Raw genomic sequence first — 20,899 nt, 5'->3', positions numbered from 1 at the left:
GACTTGATGAATGCTTGGTTTTATTGACCCACATAAAGACACAACAACTCCGGCCTGTGGATATTGTGCGACCTCTAGTGCTGGCATAGAGTTATGTCATTCAAAACCAGCGTGACAGATGTCTGGAGGAAAACATGTGACATGATGACATACCACCATTTAGTTTATGGGGTATAATTGATATGCTGAGAATGTTGGCCATAGTAGAAAACACCGAGCTCATGTCTCCTGTATTCTTCTTCTTGGAACTTGGAGGTTTTAGCAACCTTAGGGAGTCAACTACAATTAGAAAATTAGAAATTATATATTTTTTAGACTGTAGTGAATACTTTAGACCCAGCAGTTAGTTACATTACATTACATTACAGTCATTTTGGGTAAGGGGTCATCACCATGTTGTAACAGCACATGGCCTTCTTCAAAAATGTTGCCAATTATTGCTACAGCAGGATTTCCCCTTATTGAAACTAAGAGCCACGTTAAAAGCAGTATCCACATACTTTGGCCAGATAGCATACCTACAGTACAATAATGAAATAATAAAATAGTGATTATATGTTGTTGCATAACATGATTGAGTATTGGTTGTGTTATGCTGTGTTCTCAAAGCCTCTTGAGGCCTACACACCTGCAAAGTGTCTGAGTGATAATCATGATGAAATCAGAGATCTAGCGCAGCACAGGCTTCCTGGAAGGGAGAAGCAAAGAGAAGTGGACATGTTAGATTTCTAATCAGTGGATTATTTCTTCAGCCAACCATTCACATGTCTCGCTCTCTGTCTCAGACGAGCACACCCACAGATATTACATAAACTCCTGTTACTGAATCCTTTTTTATCTGTCATTCTCCTTTCACGCAGATTGTTTCTTCAGAAACACAGAGACACAGTGAGCCCACATATTTCATCCTTTATGGAGAGGTGAGATTCAGGTTTGACCTAAATTGACAGTGTCCCCATCCATCCCTACCTCTTGTTGTGACGGCGGAGAACAGACTTTTGAATCTCCATCTGTAGAGTTTCCTTGTTGTTCTTTATGTTTGCTTTTGCCGTCTCCAACACAAACTCAATCTTCTCCTGGCTGAAGGGACGCTGGAAGGTGGAGAACTCCTCCATCTTCGCTTTGACCTCCTCTGCATCTTCAACAAAACAGTGAACACTGCATTAGGCTCCAATCACCTTCTACCCTTCTACTTCATGACACCTTGCTAAAAGTGTAGCGCGGCAAGTGCCTTGGTCCTAGGTTGTTTATTTCCAATCTGTGTTATTGTTTGCCCCGGGATTATGAGGTTCACCTGTCCCGTGTTATCTTCCTATTTTCCTAAGAAATTGGTTTCCAACTTTGGTGCAGAGGAACTCAACCCAATGTCGGTCTGTAATTCAGGGTAAACTATCATGCATTGTAACTCTATGCATTCAAACCTAGAACTGAGTTTCCTCCATGTTGGTTACATACCAAAAGTCTGTGCTTCAGTTGATTGTGTATTATGAATGCTACAGGTCACACTACGAAAACATGTAAGAAACCATGTAAGAAACCAGGGTTAGTCACGGAGTTCCACAGGGGTCTGTTCTTGGACCTATTTTATTTACCTTATATATGCTTCCCTTGGGGAATATTATCAGAAAACACTCAGTAAACTTTCATTGTTATGCAGATGATACCCAGTTATATCTATCAATTAAGCCAGACGAAACTAACCAGTTCTCTAAACTTCAAGCATGTCTTACGGACATAAAAACCTGGATGACCTGTAACTTTTTAATGTTAAATTCTGAAAAAACAGAAGTTATCCTACTAGGCCCAGATCACCTTCGAATTCAATTATCTAACGATATAGTTTCTCTAGATGGCATTGCTCTAGCATCCAGCACTACCGTTAAGAACCTTGGAGTTATCTTTGACCAGGATCTGTCTTTTAACTCTTATATAAAACAGATCTCAAGGACAGCCTTTTTTCATTTACGTAACATTGCGAAAATCAGGCAAATCCTGTCTCAAAGCGATGCAGAAAAACTAGTTCATGCATTTGTTACCTCTAGACTAGATTACTGTAACTCCTTATTATCAGGCTGCTCTAATAGGTCTCTTAGATCTTTACAGTTGATCCAGAATGCTGCAGCACGTGTTCTAACAAAAACTAAGAAAAGAGATCATATTACTCCAGTATTAGCTTCTCTGCACTGGCTCCCTGTTAAATCAAGAATAGAATTTAAAATTATTTTACTTACCCACAAAGCTCTAACTGGTCAGGCACCGTCTTATCTTAAGGAACTTATAGTTCCATATTACCCAACTAGAGAGCTGCGCGCAATCAATGCAGGGTTACTTGTGGTTCCTAGAGTATATAAAAGTAGGATGGGAGCCAGAGCCTTCAGTTATCAGGCTCCTCTTCTGTGGAACCAGGTTCCAGTTTCAGTCCGGGGGCAGACACACTCACCACTTTCAAGAGCAGGCTTAAGACCTTCCTTTTTGATAGCGCTTATAGTTAGGGCTGGTTCAGGTTCGCCTTGGTCCAGCCCCTAGATATGCTGCTATATGCCTAGACAGCCGGGGGACTACCTAGGATACGCTGAGCTCCTCTCTCCTCTTCTCTCCCTCCATCTTTATGTATTAATCTCCTATTTATGCACATTACTGATTTTGCTTCTTCCCCGGAGTTCTTGTGCTTTCTCGCCTCGCCGGTTCCCAGGAATCGGGGTTATATTTGGACTGTCATCGTGCCACCTACTGAGGCCCTGCTGACACCCACTACTACTACCACTATCATTATTAGTCACATTACTATTATTATTGCCTGTACTATTACGCTTATTGACTTGCTTGTACCCTGGAGTCTTTGTGCTTTCTCGCTTCGCAGGCTTCTATAAATCGTGGCTGTACCTGGACCGTGGACGTGCATCCTGCTACGGCCCTGCTACCACCATTATTATTACTAGTCACATTACTATTACTATTACCTGTACCATTAAGCATTTTAGTTTTACTTCCACCCTGAAGCCCTTTTGCTTTCTCGTTTTGCAGGTTTCCATGAATCGTTGTGGTACCTGGACCGTAGTCGTGCCTCCTGCTGTGAGCCGACTGACACCCACTGCTACTTCGATTATTATTATTAATCACATTACTATCCCTATTTTCATAACTATAATTCTACTGTAATAATTGCTGCTGTTATTATAAGTAGTCTTATTATATGAATCATTTATGTCATATACATTGAATGTGTTGTATCTCTGTTATAGGAAGTGTTTTCTTGTGTTTTACTTTATGCCTTTGGATCGGCCATCAAGAAAAGAATCAGCAAGTTTATTGATTATTTGTGCAAACAATGTTGATATTATGAACCTGCATCATTGTACTGATAAGTTAACCATCAATGCTCCTTCACATAAAGCATCAAAAAGTAAACTATTTCAGTTAGTTGTAAGCTCGTTATAAAATAGTTTAAGCCGTAGTTAATTTTAGTTTAAAGATTGTTGTTTTAATTCATTATCTGATGACATCCTCATAAATGTGTATGTGTGATCTTAACTTTTAAGAAATGTATTATAGGCTATGTGAAACGATCAGGACCTTAGACAGCTGACTAAAGTGTTTACCATAAAAGACAAAACCAGAAATGGAGCAAATCTGCATGTGTGTGTCGCAGACCTTTGCAGTTTCTTCTATTAAAGAGTGGCATGTAAATAATCGATGGTTCCTTCTTTTTTCCTTCGAACACGTAGCAGTCCTTTGGCCAGTCTCTCTCCTCAAGGATTTTTTCATCTATCTCCGGGAAAGGCTTCTTCAACTCGGCTGCATAGTCTCTGGCAAGAGTCAGAGTCTTTGAAAGGAAGGTGAATGTTATTTCACAGGTTTCATAGCTTTCATTCTCTGGAACAAAGTAATGGCAATAAATTACAATTGAGTTATAAATGTGATACTTGAGAGGGTTCAGAAGTAGTAATAAGGAGTCTAACCAATGGTTATCATCCACATTTATATTAGAAATATAGTCAGGAACAAGACAAGGTGTTCCATTGTTCAAAAAGGGGAGCAGAGTTGGAGCAGACCATAACATAAAGGAACTACAGGAAGGATGTATATGCAGCATATGCATTTGCACAGATGTTAGCTTAATAATAATAATAATTAAGCCTTTATTAGTCCCACAATGGGGAAATTATTTCTCTGCATTTAACCCATCCCGGAGGAGCAGTGGGCTGCAATGAAGCACCCGGGGAGCAACTTGGGGTTAGGTGTCTTGCTCAAGGACACCTCGACATGTTGCCGGTAGAGGGGTTTGAACCACCAACCTTGTGGTTACGGGACAAGCGCTCTACCTCATGTGCCACAGCCGCCCCAGGGGCCAGGTGATCTCTTAACTTGTCTCCACATAACATAATTTAGCCGGATGTTAATGGAAAGTTTGATTTAGTTGCATAGTCTCATAAGGGCCAGGTTGGAGAGACTTGGTTGCATTACCTCCAGTAAAAAAAATGATTTGCATAATAAAAATGAATGAATGTTAAGCAATGAGTTTATAGCAATTTCTTTCAATATTTTATTTACAAGATAGCTTTGATTTGACTGGCTTGAAGTGAAAGGCCCATATTTGGTATTAGTACTGTACTGCCAACGTGTTAGTTCAATCCATGGTTCAGGCAGACTGAAACAAGTCAAGTCAAGTAATTTTATTTATATAGCCGAATATCACAAATTCGCCTCAGGGGGCTTTACCATCTGAACAACATACAACACCCTGTCCTTGGACCCTTGTATATGATAAGGAAAACTGAGGAGGGATCCCTCTCCCAGTACAGAGACTTGCAAAGGATGTTTTTTGTACTCAAACAACAACATAATCAAATTGGAACCTAATCAATCCATAGTCACACACACACACTGAACAGTAAGCCTACCTCAAATATGTTTCCAGCGCTGTACTCTGGTGCGATGATGAGGTCAATGTCCCTCTTTTCTCCCAGAAATGAAGGGTAGGCTACGTTAATCAGCAGCCCGGCGTCTACCAGGAAGACTGTTTCTTGAGAGCGAAGGCAAGTTGGAACCGTGGAATCTGCCCAGCAACAGAATTTAAGATTTTTTTTAATTTTTTGTTTGAATTTATTTATTTATTATTCTAATTACATAAAATGATCTTCATTATTGTATTGCATTTGTAAATTACTGATCAAAGACCTTGCTGTTTTTTATATGTAACCATGCGCATATACCTATTTTAGGGGAGTTTTTCCTTTGCCGATGTGAGGGTTCCGGGACAGAGGTTGCCGCATGTGTACAGATTGTAAAGCCCTCTGAGGCAAATTTGTAACTGTCATTTTGGGCTGTACAAAATAAATTTAATTGAATACCTCCTTGAGGGGTCATTGTGGATCAAAGAAAAACTCTCAAACTAGCAAATACCTATCAACACATCAAGTAGATATGGATCACTCATTTTGAGTCATCTTTGTGTCCACATGATACGTGCAAGTTTTGGATCTGGTTTTGGTCTCTACCATCTCCTGAGAATTGTTCATTATCTAGGGGTTCATCATGATTCAAACTTTTCAAATACACGTAGTGATTTGACCCATTGTTCCGCATATTTTGCAAAACGTATTAAGTGTAACGGTTGTTCTATCCAAGTCGTAAGAAGATTCCTCCCATCAGCAAATTTTATTAAATACATATGAATATTAAATAGTAAGAACAACAACTTTAAGGGGCCATTCACAAAACGGGTGTAAAACGCCAGCCGTGCCGCTTTTATCCTTTTATCCAAGGATCGAAGCACTCCAGTTACTCCTGCCATTTCTGACCAATCAAAGCCTGCATGCTGTGATGGCAACAAGGTTGTGGTACTTTAACAGTAATCCACACCGACCAAACTAAACAAAGTCATAACAAAGGTTAAGGTTTGGAAGATCTTTTAATCGAATGTTGGTTAGCAAGTCCTGCAGAGCTGATTGGTTAATTCTTGTCAAACCTGCGATAAATTTACAGCATAAAAAAATGCTGATATCATTCCATCTCGCTATGCCAGGGATGTGCACCAAAAAAAAGCAAAATCGGAAAACAAGCATATTATCCAAATATCAAACAATTCCTTTTTTAAAGATAAACAAAGTGAAATTTTTACTGAAGTTAATTCCAACTATTGATAAAGAGGTCTGTCTTCTCACCTTGGTATTGGTATAGGAAATTTGGGGTCGTTCCCCACTCCCATGTCATAATCTTCGGAAAGACCTTGTTCGTAAGAAGAGAGACTGGTGGAAAAACATTGAAAATGAATTCAGACATGTTTACATTATATTCTAGATGGGTGTCTTTGTCTACAACTTTGACCAGTCTGGCTGTTTAGCAAAACACTGACCATGTGTTTTGAAAGCTCCATCCTCCAGACTCCTGCTCCAGGTCTCTACTGCTGCCAGCAGCTCCATACTCCACTGCTGAGAAAGACCTTTTCTTTCCTCTGAAGTTTTTGGCTCCAGCCACACGGACTTATTATGTTTTACCTTGTCTGGTAAAGAAAAGAATCCAATGGACACCGTAGCATTTTGAATCAAACTGTGTGCTATTTCCAGGGTATCAGTAGCTGCAATCTTGTTAACTAGCTTGCAGCTACCAAAACAATTGGATTTAAAAGTTCAGTTTTAAAGTAAAATATCACAGCAGGGTCATCACCATATGTGCTACTACCTTCTAGTAATTTCTGCAGTTTGTCGAGGTCAGACACAGCAGCAGGATCGTTAATGGTGCTTTTGGTCAGGGCAACTAGTTTATCAAGTGCATTGTATACACGCAGGTACTCCTTAGCAGCACTGTCTATCTGTCCAGGCACTGAAACACACACCACCCACAAACACACACACACATACACAAAGCATGAGATGTATCCCTGTAGTATCTTAAAATACTTTTAGTATGTGAGATAATGTTAAACTGGGATTACCATTAAGCCAGGGTGGGATGAACTCTCTGATTATCTCCTCATGAGCCAACGCACAACCTAGAACACCTGCAAGGTTTCAACACACACACGAGTACACACACAGTTTGACAATTAATATGCATATAACAATCTACATTATCAATACCTGCAGATATAGTATAAGAATACTGTGAAGTAGAGGCAAAAAGAGCATGCACCTTTAAACGTTCCGAAACTTATTTTCTCAATTTGCATTCTTCAATAAGTGATGAACTCACTGGTTCCTGCCACCGTTTTCGTTATTTCAAACTAATTAAAAACAAGGTGATTGCATATACATTTTGTGCACCATTCAGGATATATAATATCTATATATCTATAAAAGCTGATGGCATTTCGTGGGTTCCTTGTCAATTTAGTTTAATTACACATGAAGAAGCTTAAAGAGTTTTTGGTGTTAATCTCTTAAAAATGGTACCAAAAGTTTGTATTTGTATTTTTGTTTATTTTGTCATGAAAATATCATATAAATAGAATTAGAAATATAGCCTAACTAATATTTGGACACGCATTTACATGGGAACAGAAATAATTTGATCTTTGAACTCACTAAAAGTGCCACAAAAACATAAATCAGATTATGCTGATCCCATGATCAAATTTTTTATTTGGGGCGGATTTAGTGGTTTGGGGGCCACAATAATACCATATTAGGATACGAGCACTGCCGCCATTTTCTGGAAGTGTTCATTCATGAAAACGGCACTAAAGAATAAAAAGAAGAACCTTACAAGTTGTAAAGTACATATACAAGTATGTATGAGATAATATGTGCCATAATAGGTGATGTTGCAATGTCAGGTATTGCAACGGAGGATTTTCCCCTGGACAAGTAATGACAAGTGACATGTTGTGATGATGCAGGTGTAGAACCATCCATCTATCTCTGCCAATATAAGGGCGTTCTCTTGAGCCTGATGTGCTACAGCAACCAAAAGAAGTAAGTTAGCTATGACTTGCCTCATTGCACTTCTAAATGACCTTATTATATAAAGAGACAAACTAACCTCAAATTAGTTCATAATTTTGGTCGTTTATCAGTATGAGATGTTCATATTGATATTGTAGTCGAAAGCCAATTTTGAAATATATTATAATTCTAGAGCGCCTTAATGGCCAGTACAAGCCACTTAAGCAGTTGGATATTTGTATGTGCTCTGGGGCCATTTTGTAATTTATGTCAGGGTACAATTAGTTTGAATCTTCACATAATTCAAGATTTTTTATATGTAAACATCATAAAACCCTATAGCTGTTTGGGGCCCTTTTAGTTAGGCCCAATGCCGAGGTAGCATACCTTGCATAACGGTAAAGTCTGCCCCTTCTGTTTTTTCACTTGTGTTTCTGACCATGAGTAACTTTTACTCGGGTGTGTGACGCAACTACTATGTAATGGCAGGTGTATTGCTGAGGACCTAAGAAAGCTCTGTTGCGTTTGTGAAAGTGTTTGTATGAGTGGTTTTAGTGACAAGTGGTTGACCCACTTAAAGGACATCACAGGACCCCTGCTGCTCCACCTGCAGTTTGCCTACCAAGCAAACAGGTCAGTCAACATAGGACATTATTCAACACCTCAACTCCCCACGGACATATGCAAGAATCCTGTTTGTGGACTTCAGCATGGCGTTCAAGACCATCATTGCAGACATCCTTCCCTCCAAAGTCACTCAGCTCACTGTGCTAGTGACAGACCTGAGGCAGCAGGTGCTCTCCCCTCTTCTCCTTCTACACCAAAGACTGTCCCTCAGGATAACCGACTGTTAAACTGCTGAAGTTTGCTGACGACACAAAGGTGATTGGCCTCATCCGGGACCGCTGATGGGTCTGCATACAGATGGGAGGTTGAACAGTTGGCCCTCTGGTATAGTCATAACAACCTGGGGCTGAATGCTCTTAAAGTTGTGGAGATGACAGTGGACACTGCCCCCTATAACCATTCTGAATAACACACTGTCTATTGTGGAAGCCTTTCCGTTTCTGAGATCCACCATCACCCAGGACCTAAATTGAATTGCCAACATAGGTACTATCAGGAAAAAGGCCCAGCAGAGGCTGAACTTCCTCCTCTAGCTGAGGAAGTTCAACCAGCCTTATGGGCAGCTGATACATTCAATGCTGCAATAATCCAGTCTGTTCTATCATCCATCACTGAGTAGTTTGGATCAGCCACCAAACAGGACAGGTATGCACTACAACACACATTCAAGACTGCAGAGATTTATACACTTCCAGAGTCATGAAACATCACTGAAGATCCACCACACCCTGGTCACAAACTATTCCAGATTATCCCCTCTGGTAGGTGCTACAGAACACTGCACGGCAAAACAACGAGGGCACAAGAACAATCTCTTCCCAGCAGCCGTCACTCTGGTGAACACATAATTAGTAATTTACTGTCAACTACCCTGTAACAGCAAAATATCCACTGCTGCCATATATCCATTTAGTATTAATTTCTATGTGTGGTGGTGAATGGTCCCCTAGTACTATAGAATGCAGCATAGGGTGTAGTGTTCGTGAACACAACCCTAAGGCTGGTTCCTCTCCCGATTTAATAATAATAATAATAATTAAGCCTTTATTAGTCCCACAATGGGGAAATTATTTCTCTGCATTTAACCCATCCCGGAGGAGCAGTGGGCTGCAATGAAGCACCCGGGGAGCAACTTGGGGTTAGGTGTTTTGCTCAAGGACACCTCAGTAGAGGGGTTTGAACCACCAACCTTGTGGTTACGGGACAAGCGTTCTACCTCATGTGCCACAGCCGCCCTGATTTATTCCCTAATCAGGGTCAGATTATAAAAGGCACATGTTGGCATTACCTCATTCTTTTAGGCCCCTGTCCTCTGTGGTGGCTAGTAGTGGTTGGTGTTACAGGTAAGTATTTAATATGATCAGTTAGAATGCCAGCCTTTTTAAAATACACCTTTAGTTGAGAGCCTCCTGTTTCAACTCTTGTTTGACATGTTGGCTGGAAATATTGTTTTAGAACTCCATTGTTATCCAGCCTACGGTGAGTGATTCCATGTGTTAATGCCCCATATAAGAGTTGGTGAGTAGAGTAAAAACAGTAAATTGTATTATTTTGTTGTATTTGCATGGTGAGCTCTGTTAATCCCTGTTTTCCTTTTTAGGTTCACCTGCTTCTGTTTTGTTATAACAAACTTTTTTACATAGTTCTGTTGCTCCTTCTCGTTTTGCTTGATTAACATTGTTAAACCAACACTTTATACCACAGTTCATTTTTGTACTTGTTCCCCTTTTCTTTAGGTGAAGTAGATTGCCATTATTGGGAGGCTAGGCACCTGTGGTTAGGTCTCTACACCTTATGCATGCATGCAAAAGCACCGGAATATGAGTTTAGACTTCGCCATTTTTGGACTGCCTCCCCACCAGTGGTCACAACTTAGATCCCACAGTTTTGTTTTGTTTATGTTGGACAGGACCTTAAAAAAGACCTTTTTAGACTTTTTATTTACTTATTGGTTGCAGTCATTTTTTTTCCCAATAATACTCAGCTTAATAAAGCAGCTTCTGTTCCTGCATATTTGATTATTTTTGATTCCTTTAATAAAACCTTTGGTTCATTTTACAAAAATTGTGTCTTATGTCGGTAACTGATCCATGTTCATCATATATTTCAGAAGAATATATAAGGTTCTTAAGTTCGTATACCCTGGGGTGTTATTCCCTTGTTGGTGTTGTCTGTTCCCTGTCATTCTCCATTTAAGGCCCTCGCCACATATTCACTGTGTATTGTTTACAACTTACAGAAAACTTGACATGTACAGTGGGGCAAAAGAGTATTTAGTCAGCCACCAATTGTGCAAGTTCTCCCACTTAAAAAGATGAGAGACGCCTGTAATTTTCATCATAGGTACACTTCAACTATGAGAGACAGAATGGGGGGAAAGAATCCAGGAAATCACATTGTAGGATTTTTAATGAATTAATTGGTAAATTCCTCGGTAAAATAAGTATTTGGTCACCTACAAACAAGCAAGATTTCTGGCTCTCACAGACCTGTAACTTCTTCTTTAAGAGGCTCCTCTGTCCTCCACTCGTTACCTGTATTAATGGCACCTGTTTGAACTTGTTATCAGTATAAAAGACACCTGTCCACAACCTCAAACAGTCACACTCCAAACTCCACTATGGCCAAGACCAAAGAGCTGTCAAAGGACACCAGAAACAAAATTGTAGACCTGCACCAGGCTGGGAAGACTGAATCTGCAATAGGTAAGCAGCTTGGTGTGAAGAAATCAACTGTGGGAGCAATTATTAGAAAATGGAAGACATACAAGACCACTGATAATCTCCCTCGATCTGGGGCTCCACGCAAGATCTCACCCCGTGGGGCCAAAATGATCACAAGAACGGTGAACAAAAATCCCAGAACCACACGGGGGACCTAGTGAATGACCTGCAGAGAGCTGGGACCAAAGTAACAAAGGCTACCATCAGTAACACACTACGCCGCCAGGGACTCAAATCCTGCAGTGCCAGACGTGTCCCCCTGCTTAAGCCAGTACATGTCCAGGCCCGTCTGAAGTTTGCTAGAGAGCATTTGGATGATCCAGAAGAGGATTGGGAGAATGTCATATGGTCAGATGAAACCAAAATAGAACTTTTTGGTAAAAACTCAACTCGTCGTGTTTGGAGGAGAAAGAATGCCGAGTTGCATCCAAAGAACACCATACCTACTGTGAAGCATGGGGGTGGAAACATCATGCTTTGGGGCTGTTTTTCTGCAAGGGGACCAGGACGACTGATCCGTGTAAAGGAAAGAATGAATGGGGCCATGTATCGTGAGATTTTGAGTGAAAACCTCCTTCCATCAGCAAGGGCATTGAAGATGAAACGTGGCTGGGTCTTTCAGCATGACAATGATCCCAAACACACCGCCCGGGCAACGAAGGAGTGGCTTCGTAAGAAGCATTTCAAGGTCCTGGAGTGGCCTAGCCAGTCTCCAGATCTCAACCCCATAGAAAATCTGTGGAGGGAGTTGAAAGTCCGTGTTGCCCAGCGACAGCCCCAAAACATCACTGCTCTAGAGGAGATCTGCATGGAGGAATGGGCCAAAATACCAGCAACAGTGTGTGAAAAGCTTGTGAAGACTTACAGAAAACGTTTGACCTCTGTCATTGCCAACAAAGGGTATATAACAAAGTATTGAGATGAACTTTTGTTATTGACCAAATACTTATTTTCCACCATAATTTGCAAATATATTCTTTAAAAATCAGACATTTTTTTTCTCATTTTGTCTCTCATAGTTTAGGTATACCTATGATGAAAATTACAGGCCTCTCTCATCTTTTTAAGTGGGAGAACTTGCACAATTGGTGGCTGACTAAATACTTTTTTGCCCCACTGTATATAGACATTTTGTCGGTGTTTTTCTAAACATTTAAATAATACCAAAATAACTACCTATTTCTTTCACTACTTGTGTACATAACAGACCCTGTCTATTCTTTACCTTTAATTGTCCAGATGTATTATCCTTGTTCCTAGATGCTATTTCTACTCAGGGAAACGTCAAATTCCTTACACGTGTACACATTCTTGGCTAATAAATATTATTTTGATTCTGACCTTGTAGTTTGACCATATCCATCTCCGGCATTTCCTCCAATAGTTCTCCGCTCTCGAATTTGCTGCCCAGAAGAGAAGTTTTAATGAAGAGACCCAACTCTGTGAAACCAGCCTCGTGAGGGCTCACCTCGAACCATTTTCCTGAGAGACAGAGAGTCTGTTTACACTTGCAAGTCAAAAGCCCCTTTAACATTGAGATACTGTTATACAGCCTCGAAGAAGATCCACCCTCAAGCTGACTTTGCTTTTTCAGGGGTGGTATGATGGTGCAACACTCCCGCTTTCAAAAGGCTGTGTGAAAGGGGATAATAACTCACTCAGGTTCTAATGTGACTTGTAAATATGAATGTGTGTACCTTCTATAGGCCCATATGAGAAGCAGTGCTTCTCTATGGCGCAGTAAATGGGGTAAGGGTTGGTGGCATTTCTGCTGGCCTCATCTGAAAGACGCCGTAGGTCCATCTGATGAAACACTAGATGTTCATGACTACCTTCATAACAGAGTGATGCGTTTAAAATGGGACATATGAGTAAATGCGTGTGTTTCCCCTATTACCTGTTTCATGATCCCAGCAGAGGTCAAGACCCCCCAGATATCAGAAAGAGAGAAGTGCTCCTCCTTTGCCCTTTCATCCAACCAGGCCAATGCCTCCTCCAACTCAACCCCAGGACCTGACAGCCTAGACACTGTTGAGTCCATGCTGGTGCTCCAGTGTGGATCACTGTAGATGGAGGACATGGACCTATCAGAGGAGACAAGTACACATAGGTCAAGAGAAATTTACATAAAAAAAATAAAAATAATAACAAAGCTGTTTTGCCAAATGTCCAAAAATAATGTACCCCAATTTATCAGTCCAAAGCAAAACCTGGTGGAGAAGCAAATGTGGAGGATCATTTGAAGCTGTCTATGTTTTGAGGATAGTAGAACATATCTTGGGCAAATATCTGCGATGACCAAATAGACATCTATGAGGTTGTGTTGCGCAAACTTGAAGAGATAAGAGCATAGTCCCAAGTTTGGTTTAGTTGGAAAAATATTCATAGATTCAAACTTCCTGGATCAATAACTTGTAACTGAAAAGTTGTTGAAACACAAACAATCTTCTCCTCTTTGAAACAGTAGAAGTAGGCATGTTGTTCAGTAAAGTGGGCGTGTTGTCTAGCAATGCGGGCTGGTCGTGCAGTAAAGTGGGCGTGTTGTCTAGCAATGCGGGCGTGTCGTGCAGTAAAGTGGCCGTGTTGTCTAGCAATGTGGGCGTGTCGTGCAGTAAAGTGGCCGTGCTTGTGTGGGCATGCCAGACTGCAAAGAGATCTTTCTCGAAGCATCGGTTCATGTGTGCAAGTACTGATTACTCAGCCAGGGCAGTAAGGCTTGCTGAAAACAGTTGATTGTCCTTCAAAGAAAAGCAAAAGCAATAGAGAAAAGAATATAAAGGGATACAAATAAATTAAATTAAATTATATATATATGCATTAAATTCTTCATAGTCTGTTATTCCACATACTAATATATAATATAATATAATAATTTTTGTTTATATAATTTCATATATTAATATATGATCCTGGTATCTGTATTGATGATGTTTGAAATAAAAAATATAATTTGGTTGCCTCTACTCTGCTTGGTATTTGTTCTGGTAGAAATGTCCATCTGTTCAGATATTATTCTCATACAGTTCATCTAGGTTCTTACTAATATTGGTGTCGAAGTATTGTATTTTATTTGTGCCCCAATTAAATTCCTAACCGTCTTTCAAAGCTTGGCTAATTTGAATCCTTTTTTGAAGCCACTCTGAGAATTTCTAGTAGAAAATTTCAAAATGTACACACACACATTTACACACACAACGATGGCAAAGCCTTTTGGAGCAATTTGGGGTTCTGTATCTTGCTTATGGACAGGACATTAAATTTCACTCTGACATCACCATTGATCACATGACAAGAACCGGAAAATTTGATTTCATCTTAATAATATGATGAATTACTTCTGACTCAAAATAACAGGATTAAGAAAAATAATTATGGCTTCTCCCAGTTTCCAAACGATATCAGTGTTAATGGAAATTCAGTGTTTGATCACTAGTTATGTGTTAGCATAAACTGCTTCCTCATTGATCAATTTGCGTTAGCATTCCATGTACCACTCCTCCAATGAATCGCCACCTTATCGTGGTGGAGGGGTTTGTGTGCCCCAGTGATCCTGAGAGCTGTGTTGTCGGGGGCAATAGCTCCTGGTAGGGTCTCCCAAGGCAAAGTGGTCTCGGGGGAGGGGTCAGACTAAGAGCGATTCACAAAACCCCAATGGATCGGACAATGCGAGGTTGTGGCACCTCGCCCGGAATAGGGAAACCGGGGCACCCTCCTGGAGCCAGACCTGGTAGGGGAGCTCACCAGCGAGCGTCTGGTGGCTGGGCCTTGGCACATGGGGCCCAGCCGGGCCCAGCCCGAAAAAGCTACATCGTGCCGCCACCCTGTGGGCCCACCACCCGCAGGGATAGGCATTGGGGTCGGGTGCAATGTGAGCTGGGTGGCAGGCTGGGGCGGGAACCTGGGTGTGCTGACCCCCGGCATCACAGACTAGCTCTAGGGACATGGAATGTCACCTCTCTGGCGGGGAAGGAACCGGAGCTGGTGCGGGAGCTGGAACGCTATCAACTAGATATAGTTGGGCTCACCTCCACGCATAGCACCGGTTCTGGAACCAAACTCCTGGAGAGGGGCTGGACTTTTTCCTTTTCCGGAGTTGCCCAGGGTGAGAGGCGCCGGGCGGGTGTGGGGATACTCACAAGCCCCCGGCTGAGCGCCGCTGTTCTGGAGTTCTCCCCCTGCGACTGGGAATCGCAGGGGGAAAGTCTCTGACTGTCGTTTGTGCCTATGCACCAAACGGCAGTTCGGAGTCCTTGGGTGGTGTTCTGGAAAGGGCGCCGACTGGGGACTCCATAGTTCTTCTGGGAGACTTCAACGCTCACGTGGGTAATGATGGAGAAACCTGGAGGGGTGTGATTGGGAGGAACGGCCTGCCCGATCTGAACCCGAGTGGTGCTTTGTTGTTGGACTTCTGTGCTAGTCATGGACTGTCCATAACAAACACCATGTTTGAGCATAGGGAGGTTCATAAGTGTACTTGGTACCAGAACACCCTAGGCCAAAGGTCTATGATCGACTTTGTAGTTGTGTCATCAGACCTGCGGCCGTATGTCTTGGACACTCGGGTGAAGAGAGGAGCAGAGCTGTCACCTGGTGGTGAGTTGGATCAGGTGGCGGGGGAGGCTGCCGGACAGACCCGGTAAACCCGAACGTGTAGTGAGGGTGAACTGGGAACCCGCAAGGTCTTCAACTCCCACCTCCGGAATAATTTCTCGTGCATCCCGGGGGAGGCTGGGGACATGGAATCCGAGTGGGCCATGTTCAAATCCTCCATTGTGGAAGCTGCTGCTAGGAGTTGTGGTCGGAAGGCGATCGGTGCCTGTCGTGGCGGCAATCCGAGAACCCGCTGGTGGACACCAGTGGTGAAGGAGGCCGTCAAGCTGAAGAAGGAGGCCTTTCGGGCTTGGTTGGCCGAGGGGTCTCCTGAATCAGCAGGCAGGTACCGGTTGGCCAGAAGGGCTGCAGCTGTGGCGGTTGCTGAGGCAAAAACCTGGGTGTGGGAGGAGTTCGGCGAGGCCATGGAGAAGGACTTTCGAATGGCCTCAAGGAAGTTCTGGCAAACCGTGAGACGACTCAGAAAGGGGAAACAGGGCTTTTCTCAGGCTGTGCTCAGCATGGGGGAAGAACTGCAGACCCAGACTGGGGATATTGTCGAGCGGTGGAAAGAACACTTTGAGGAACTCCTGAACCCGACCAACACATCCTCTGTGGAAGAGGCAGAGTCTGAAGACTCAGGGGAAGACTCGTCCATATGCCTGGCGGTTCTGTGGGGGGTACTGCGGGAATATGGGGTACCTGGTTCGTTACTACAAGCCATTCGGTCCTTGTATGACCAAAAGTAAGAGCTGTGTCCGGATACTCGGCACAAAGTCGAGCTTGTTCCCAGTGCGTGTTGGCCTCCGTCAGGGCTGCCCATTGTCACCAATCCTGTTTGTGATTTTCATGGACAGGATTTCAAGGCGCAGCCGGGGGGAGGAAAGTTTCCGGTTTGGGGACCTCAGAATCGCATCCCTGCTTTTTGCAGATGATGTGGTTCTGTTGGCTTCTTCAGAACGTGACCTTCACCACGCACTGGGGCGGTTCACAGCCGAGTGTGAAGTGGTCGGGATTAGAGTCAGTACCTCCAAGTCTGAGGCCATGGTTCTCTTCCGGAAAATGGTGGATTGCACCCTCTAGGTTGGGAGTGAGTCACTGCCCCAAGCGAGGGAGTTCAAGTATCTCGGGATCTTATTCACGAGTGAGGGTAAAATGGAGCGGGAAATGGACAGGCGGTTCGGTGCAGCGTCAGCAGTGATGCGGGCGTTGTACCGGACCGTTTTGGTGAAGAAGGAGCTGAGCCGTAAGGCAAAGCTCTCGATTTACCAGTCCATCTACGTTCCAACCCTCACCTATGGTCATGAGCTTTGGGTAGTGACCGAAAGAATGAGATCGCGAATACAAGCGGCCGAAATGAGCTTCCTTCGTAGGGTGGCTGGGCTCAGCCTTAGAGATAGGGTGAGGAGCTCAGACATCCGGAGGGAGCTCGGAGTAGAGCCGCTGCTCCTTCGTGTCGAAAGGGGCCAGCTGAGGTGGCTCGGGCATCTGATCAGGATGCCTCCTGGACGCCTCCCTTTAGAGGTTTTCCAGGCACGTCCAACTGGTAAGAGGCCCCGGGGTAGACCCAGAACACGCCGGAGAGATTATATATCTCGTCTGGCCTGGGAACGCCTCGGAGTTCCCCAGGAGGAGCTGGAAAGTGTTGCTGGGGAGAAGAACGTCTGGAGGACCCTCCTTAGCTTGCTGCCCCCGCGACCCGGCCCCAGATAAGCGGAAGGAAATGGATGGATGGATGGATTCCATGTACCAGTAAAATCCTAAGTCTTTATTGCATATTATACTCTTCGCTACTCGAGTCACCTCTGTTGATGTTCATAGAAATGCTGTAAAATAAATCTCAAAGTTTAAAAGCCTGTCCATCTGTTCAGCTCTCACTCAAACACAAATATGTTAATCGTGTTAATGTGTGTAAGTGTGACTTTAGTTACCACGTTGACCCAGAAACTCCTCCCAGGTAGAGCAAACTGTCCAACAGACCTTCCTCTCTCATCTGATAGAGGGAACCCACCAGACCCACAGCTGCCCTCTGACCCCCACCAGATGCCAACAGAGTGATGTGGGGAACTGAATCCTTGTTGGAAACATGAAGGAGGGAGTTAATTTGATAGCTGCTAATCTAATGCATTGTACAGTCAACTATAAGAGAATGTCTTATTATAATTATAATTTTAAAAACATAATTGTAAGGGTTATTTATGCGGTTATTAGAAGTTGCCGATGTATTAACTTTGCATACTTTTAGACATGCATAGAAACATTAGAATGTTTTGATGTACTGAGACAGTATTCACAATCCACATCGGTTTGAAGCTGTTAACAGTTTTTTTCACTCTTCTGTCTGTCAGACTAAAACCTTATTAAAATAATATGGCTCTAAAAAGCCAATCATGAACATAAACATTTTTGTGATAGTTTAGTTCCCTATTTTATTTTGAAAGTAACTTTTCTATGTGGCAAGTTTGGTTTTACTTCCTGCCTTTGTCTGTCTTCTACCACAACAATGTTTCAATAGTTGATTAGCCTTTTGTGCCTTTAGTCAGTGTTTCCGTATTTCTGAGTCAGTTCATCTGCCTTAGCTGCTGGTGTCTACGTTTCTGCCCTGTTCTTTGTTTGTGGTTTTCCCCAGTGTTAACCATTTTGGATTAACAGGCAGGTCATTTTCTAATACCTGCCTGTTTGGTCTTTCAGTTGTAAATTCCTCTTATAATTTAATCATTGTACTCTACTGGTTGCACACTCAACTCTTAAACTGCGTTTGGGTCTGAAATTGCCCTTGCTGGACCCAGCAGACGTTCTTTTTGAGGAACAACTATTTAACTTGTGTTATTCTCTGGTCTATGGGGAGTGGAGGAGAGCTCCTGGTTTGGCGCATGGAGATTCTGCTCCACCCATGGCATGCAGTAAGGTGATCAAAAAGCCATGGCTAATAAACTCTCAACCTGACTAGTGGAAGGATTGCCTGTTCCTGCCTGGCACTCCACTGGCCCAGCCTTATCATCATTTGCCGGCTGCCCTCCCTGGCCACAAGTCTCTGTTTCTGTGTTCCTGGTCTTGCCACCGTGGCTTTCTCCAACAGTGGTTTTGTGGTTTTTGTGCCTGCGATCGACCTCCAGTGTGGTTTCGCCCTCATTGATGCCCAAGCTGAGCTGCAGTGCCCAGTCATCTGGTCCTGAATTACAGTTGCCTGAATCTGGTCCTTAACTCCAGCAACCCAGTCTAGCAGCATGCCCCATGCTGGAGCCAATTCTTCTGGTGCCAGCCAATTATCTAGATCTCAAGTCTCAGCTACTCCAGAGGAGTATCGCCTTAAAAGCCAACCTCAATTAGGGTTCCGCCTTTGATGCCAGCTGAGAGCCTTACCCTAACTATTCCTTTGTTTGATTTTTTTCTTCCTTCTGTCCTTTTGTCTCTCTTGTCGAAAAAAATTACATTTCTGTTAATCTCTTGAGATATTAAGAGGACACTACTTTTTGTGATTATATGATAATGTCATATATCTTACCACAAATCAGCCTTCTAGATCACTCACCACATAATATGTTACCTAACAATACTGATTTAGCAGTATAGAGCATATTCAAAAAGAGAAAAGAGTTAAAAAGCTAAATCTGACTTGAGGATGTACTACAGACTGCTCTGTTCTACGGTGCTCATAGAAGTCATGCAGGAAAAAGACATTGGTGTTATAAAAACAAAGGCCGTCACATTATAAACGTGTGGGAGAACATCTGTGCAAAAATGACACATTCCCGAAAAAAATATATATTTTCTCTTTGATGTAGGAAACTAAGTAAAAAGAAAGAGACAGAGACAGAAAGAAATCTTCTTTCATGAAGTGTGACATGTCTTTCTTACTGCAGTGCAGTTGATTCCCAGTCTGCTGAGTGACTCCAGAACTACTTGTTTCCTCTTGTTAACATAGTCCTGTTCACCAGTACACAGAGATTGGGACTGACGGATGGGTTTCTAGAAATGATCAAAGACAGCTAACTGAATTACACTAAATAAGAAAAAATACTAATAAATACTAATAGACATCATTTTACAAGGCTTTTCAAAACTTCACTTCGAAAATCAAGATAAAACAATTAAACTCAACAACATCAAATAAAATCAGGCCAGAATAAAATAACTTACAGTGACTTACAATAAAAAAGGTAAAATATACTATTATATTTAATGCTTATGTTATTCTTGAAGAGACCAAGTCAAAATCCAACATTCATCTCATCCCAGAGTTGAATCTGCTTCAAACATTGCAATATTTTACAATATCATGGGACAATACTTTAATGTATTATTCTGCTGCTTCAAAATAATGTCATAAATACAGCATTTGCTTACATTTTCTTATTTAAACAAAGGTTTTTTCACATAGTGAATTAACATGCAAATGCACTTTTTAACATATTCCATAATACTAACATAATAACCACTTCTTGTTGCCGTGACAGTTATTAAAAGTGTATATCCAAATACCAGCAAAATGGTGAATTTTTGTCTTTGTAATTTTTTTTTGGAAGCAGTAGTACCCATATACAAAACAGCACAGAGACACACATGCTGTCATTCTAGGGGTACCTGATATATTGTGCAATTTCCTGGTAAATACACAAGAAAGACAGTTGGTTATACGCCTCATACTACATATAACACATCATGCTGTATACAACATAAATCCTTTTGACATGCATGCCTCACCTCAGAAGTGGTTGTATTGCCCTCCATGTTGTCCATTGCTTTTGAAATCCCAAGCCAGACGGAAATCACTAACACTGAAAAACTTGTTTTACTTGTCTGCATGTTTGGGCTGGAAAATATCCAGAAACAAATCAAACAAGCAATGAGATAAACCTTAACTCACACACAAATGCACACACAACCTTGTTGATGGAAGGACTTCTCAATAAGGACTTCTCAATAAGTTCCAGATGTTGGAAAGGCTGGAAAACAAGGGCTCACATTCACAACCACATTCTTCCCCTCCCTTTTAACAACTCTGTTCTCTAGAGGATGTTAGGGGGCTTGATAGGCTTGGTATTTTGGCTTACTGTAGTCCTGATGACTAATCAA

General features: G+C 42.2%; 1 protein-coding gene across 1 annotated transcript; it reads right to left on the bottom strand.

Annotated features, from left to right (window-relative positions):
- Positions 1-61: 61 nt before the first annotated feature.
- LOC129098367 (cytosolic phospholipase A2 gamma-like) lies at positions 62-20,629 on the bottom strand. Its single transcript, XM_054607359.1, has 14 exons — positions 20,528-20,629; positions 19,682-19,792; positions 17,755-17,897; positions 13,131-13,317; positions 12,931-13,036; positions 12,575-12,715; positions 6,935-7,000; positions 6,682-6,822; positions 6,356-6,502; positions 6,165-6,248; positions 4,902-5,056; positions 3,652-3,823; positions 970-1,138; positions 62-688 (listed from the first exon to the last, which is right to left on the bottom strand). Exons 1-14 carry the CDS (start codon positions 20,627-20,629, stop codon positions 670-672), a joined length of 1,743 nt encoding a protein of 580 aa, XP_054463334.1. The 3' UTR covers positions 62-669.
- Positions 20,630-20,899: the final 270 nt, after the last annotated feature.

This window comes from Anoplopoma fimbria, chromosome 11, assembly GCF_027596085.1.
Source record: "Anoplopoma fimbria isolate UVic2021 breed Golden Eagle Sablefish chromosome 11, Afim_UVic_2022, whole genome shotgun sequence".
Classification (NCBI taxonomy): Eukaryota; Metazoa; Chordata; class Actinopteri; order Perciformes; family Anoplopomatidae; genus Anoplopoma; species Anoplopoma fimbria.
Note: the sequence above shows the minus strand (reverse complement) of the source record. Positions and strands in the feature narration are given on the sequence as shown.

Bases quoted from the DNA above. Each gene is read 5' to 3' on its own strand.
- LOC129098367 (XM_054607359.1), bottom strand. From the start codon at position 20,629: ATGCAGACAAGTAAAACAAGTTTTTCAGTGTTAGTGATTTCCGTCTGG. The intron at 13,318-17,754 runs GTAACTAAAGTC...CTCCTCTGATAG, and splicing joins GGAGTTTCTGGGTCAACGTG to GTCCATGTCCTCCATCTACA. The intron at 6,823-6,934 runs GTAATCCCAGTT...TGTGTGTTTCAG, and splicing joins CATCCCACCCTGGCTTAATG to TGCCTGGACAGATAGACAGT.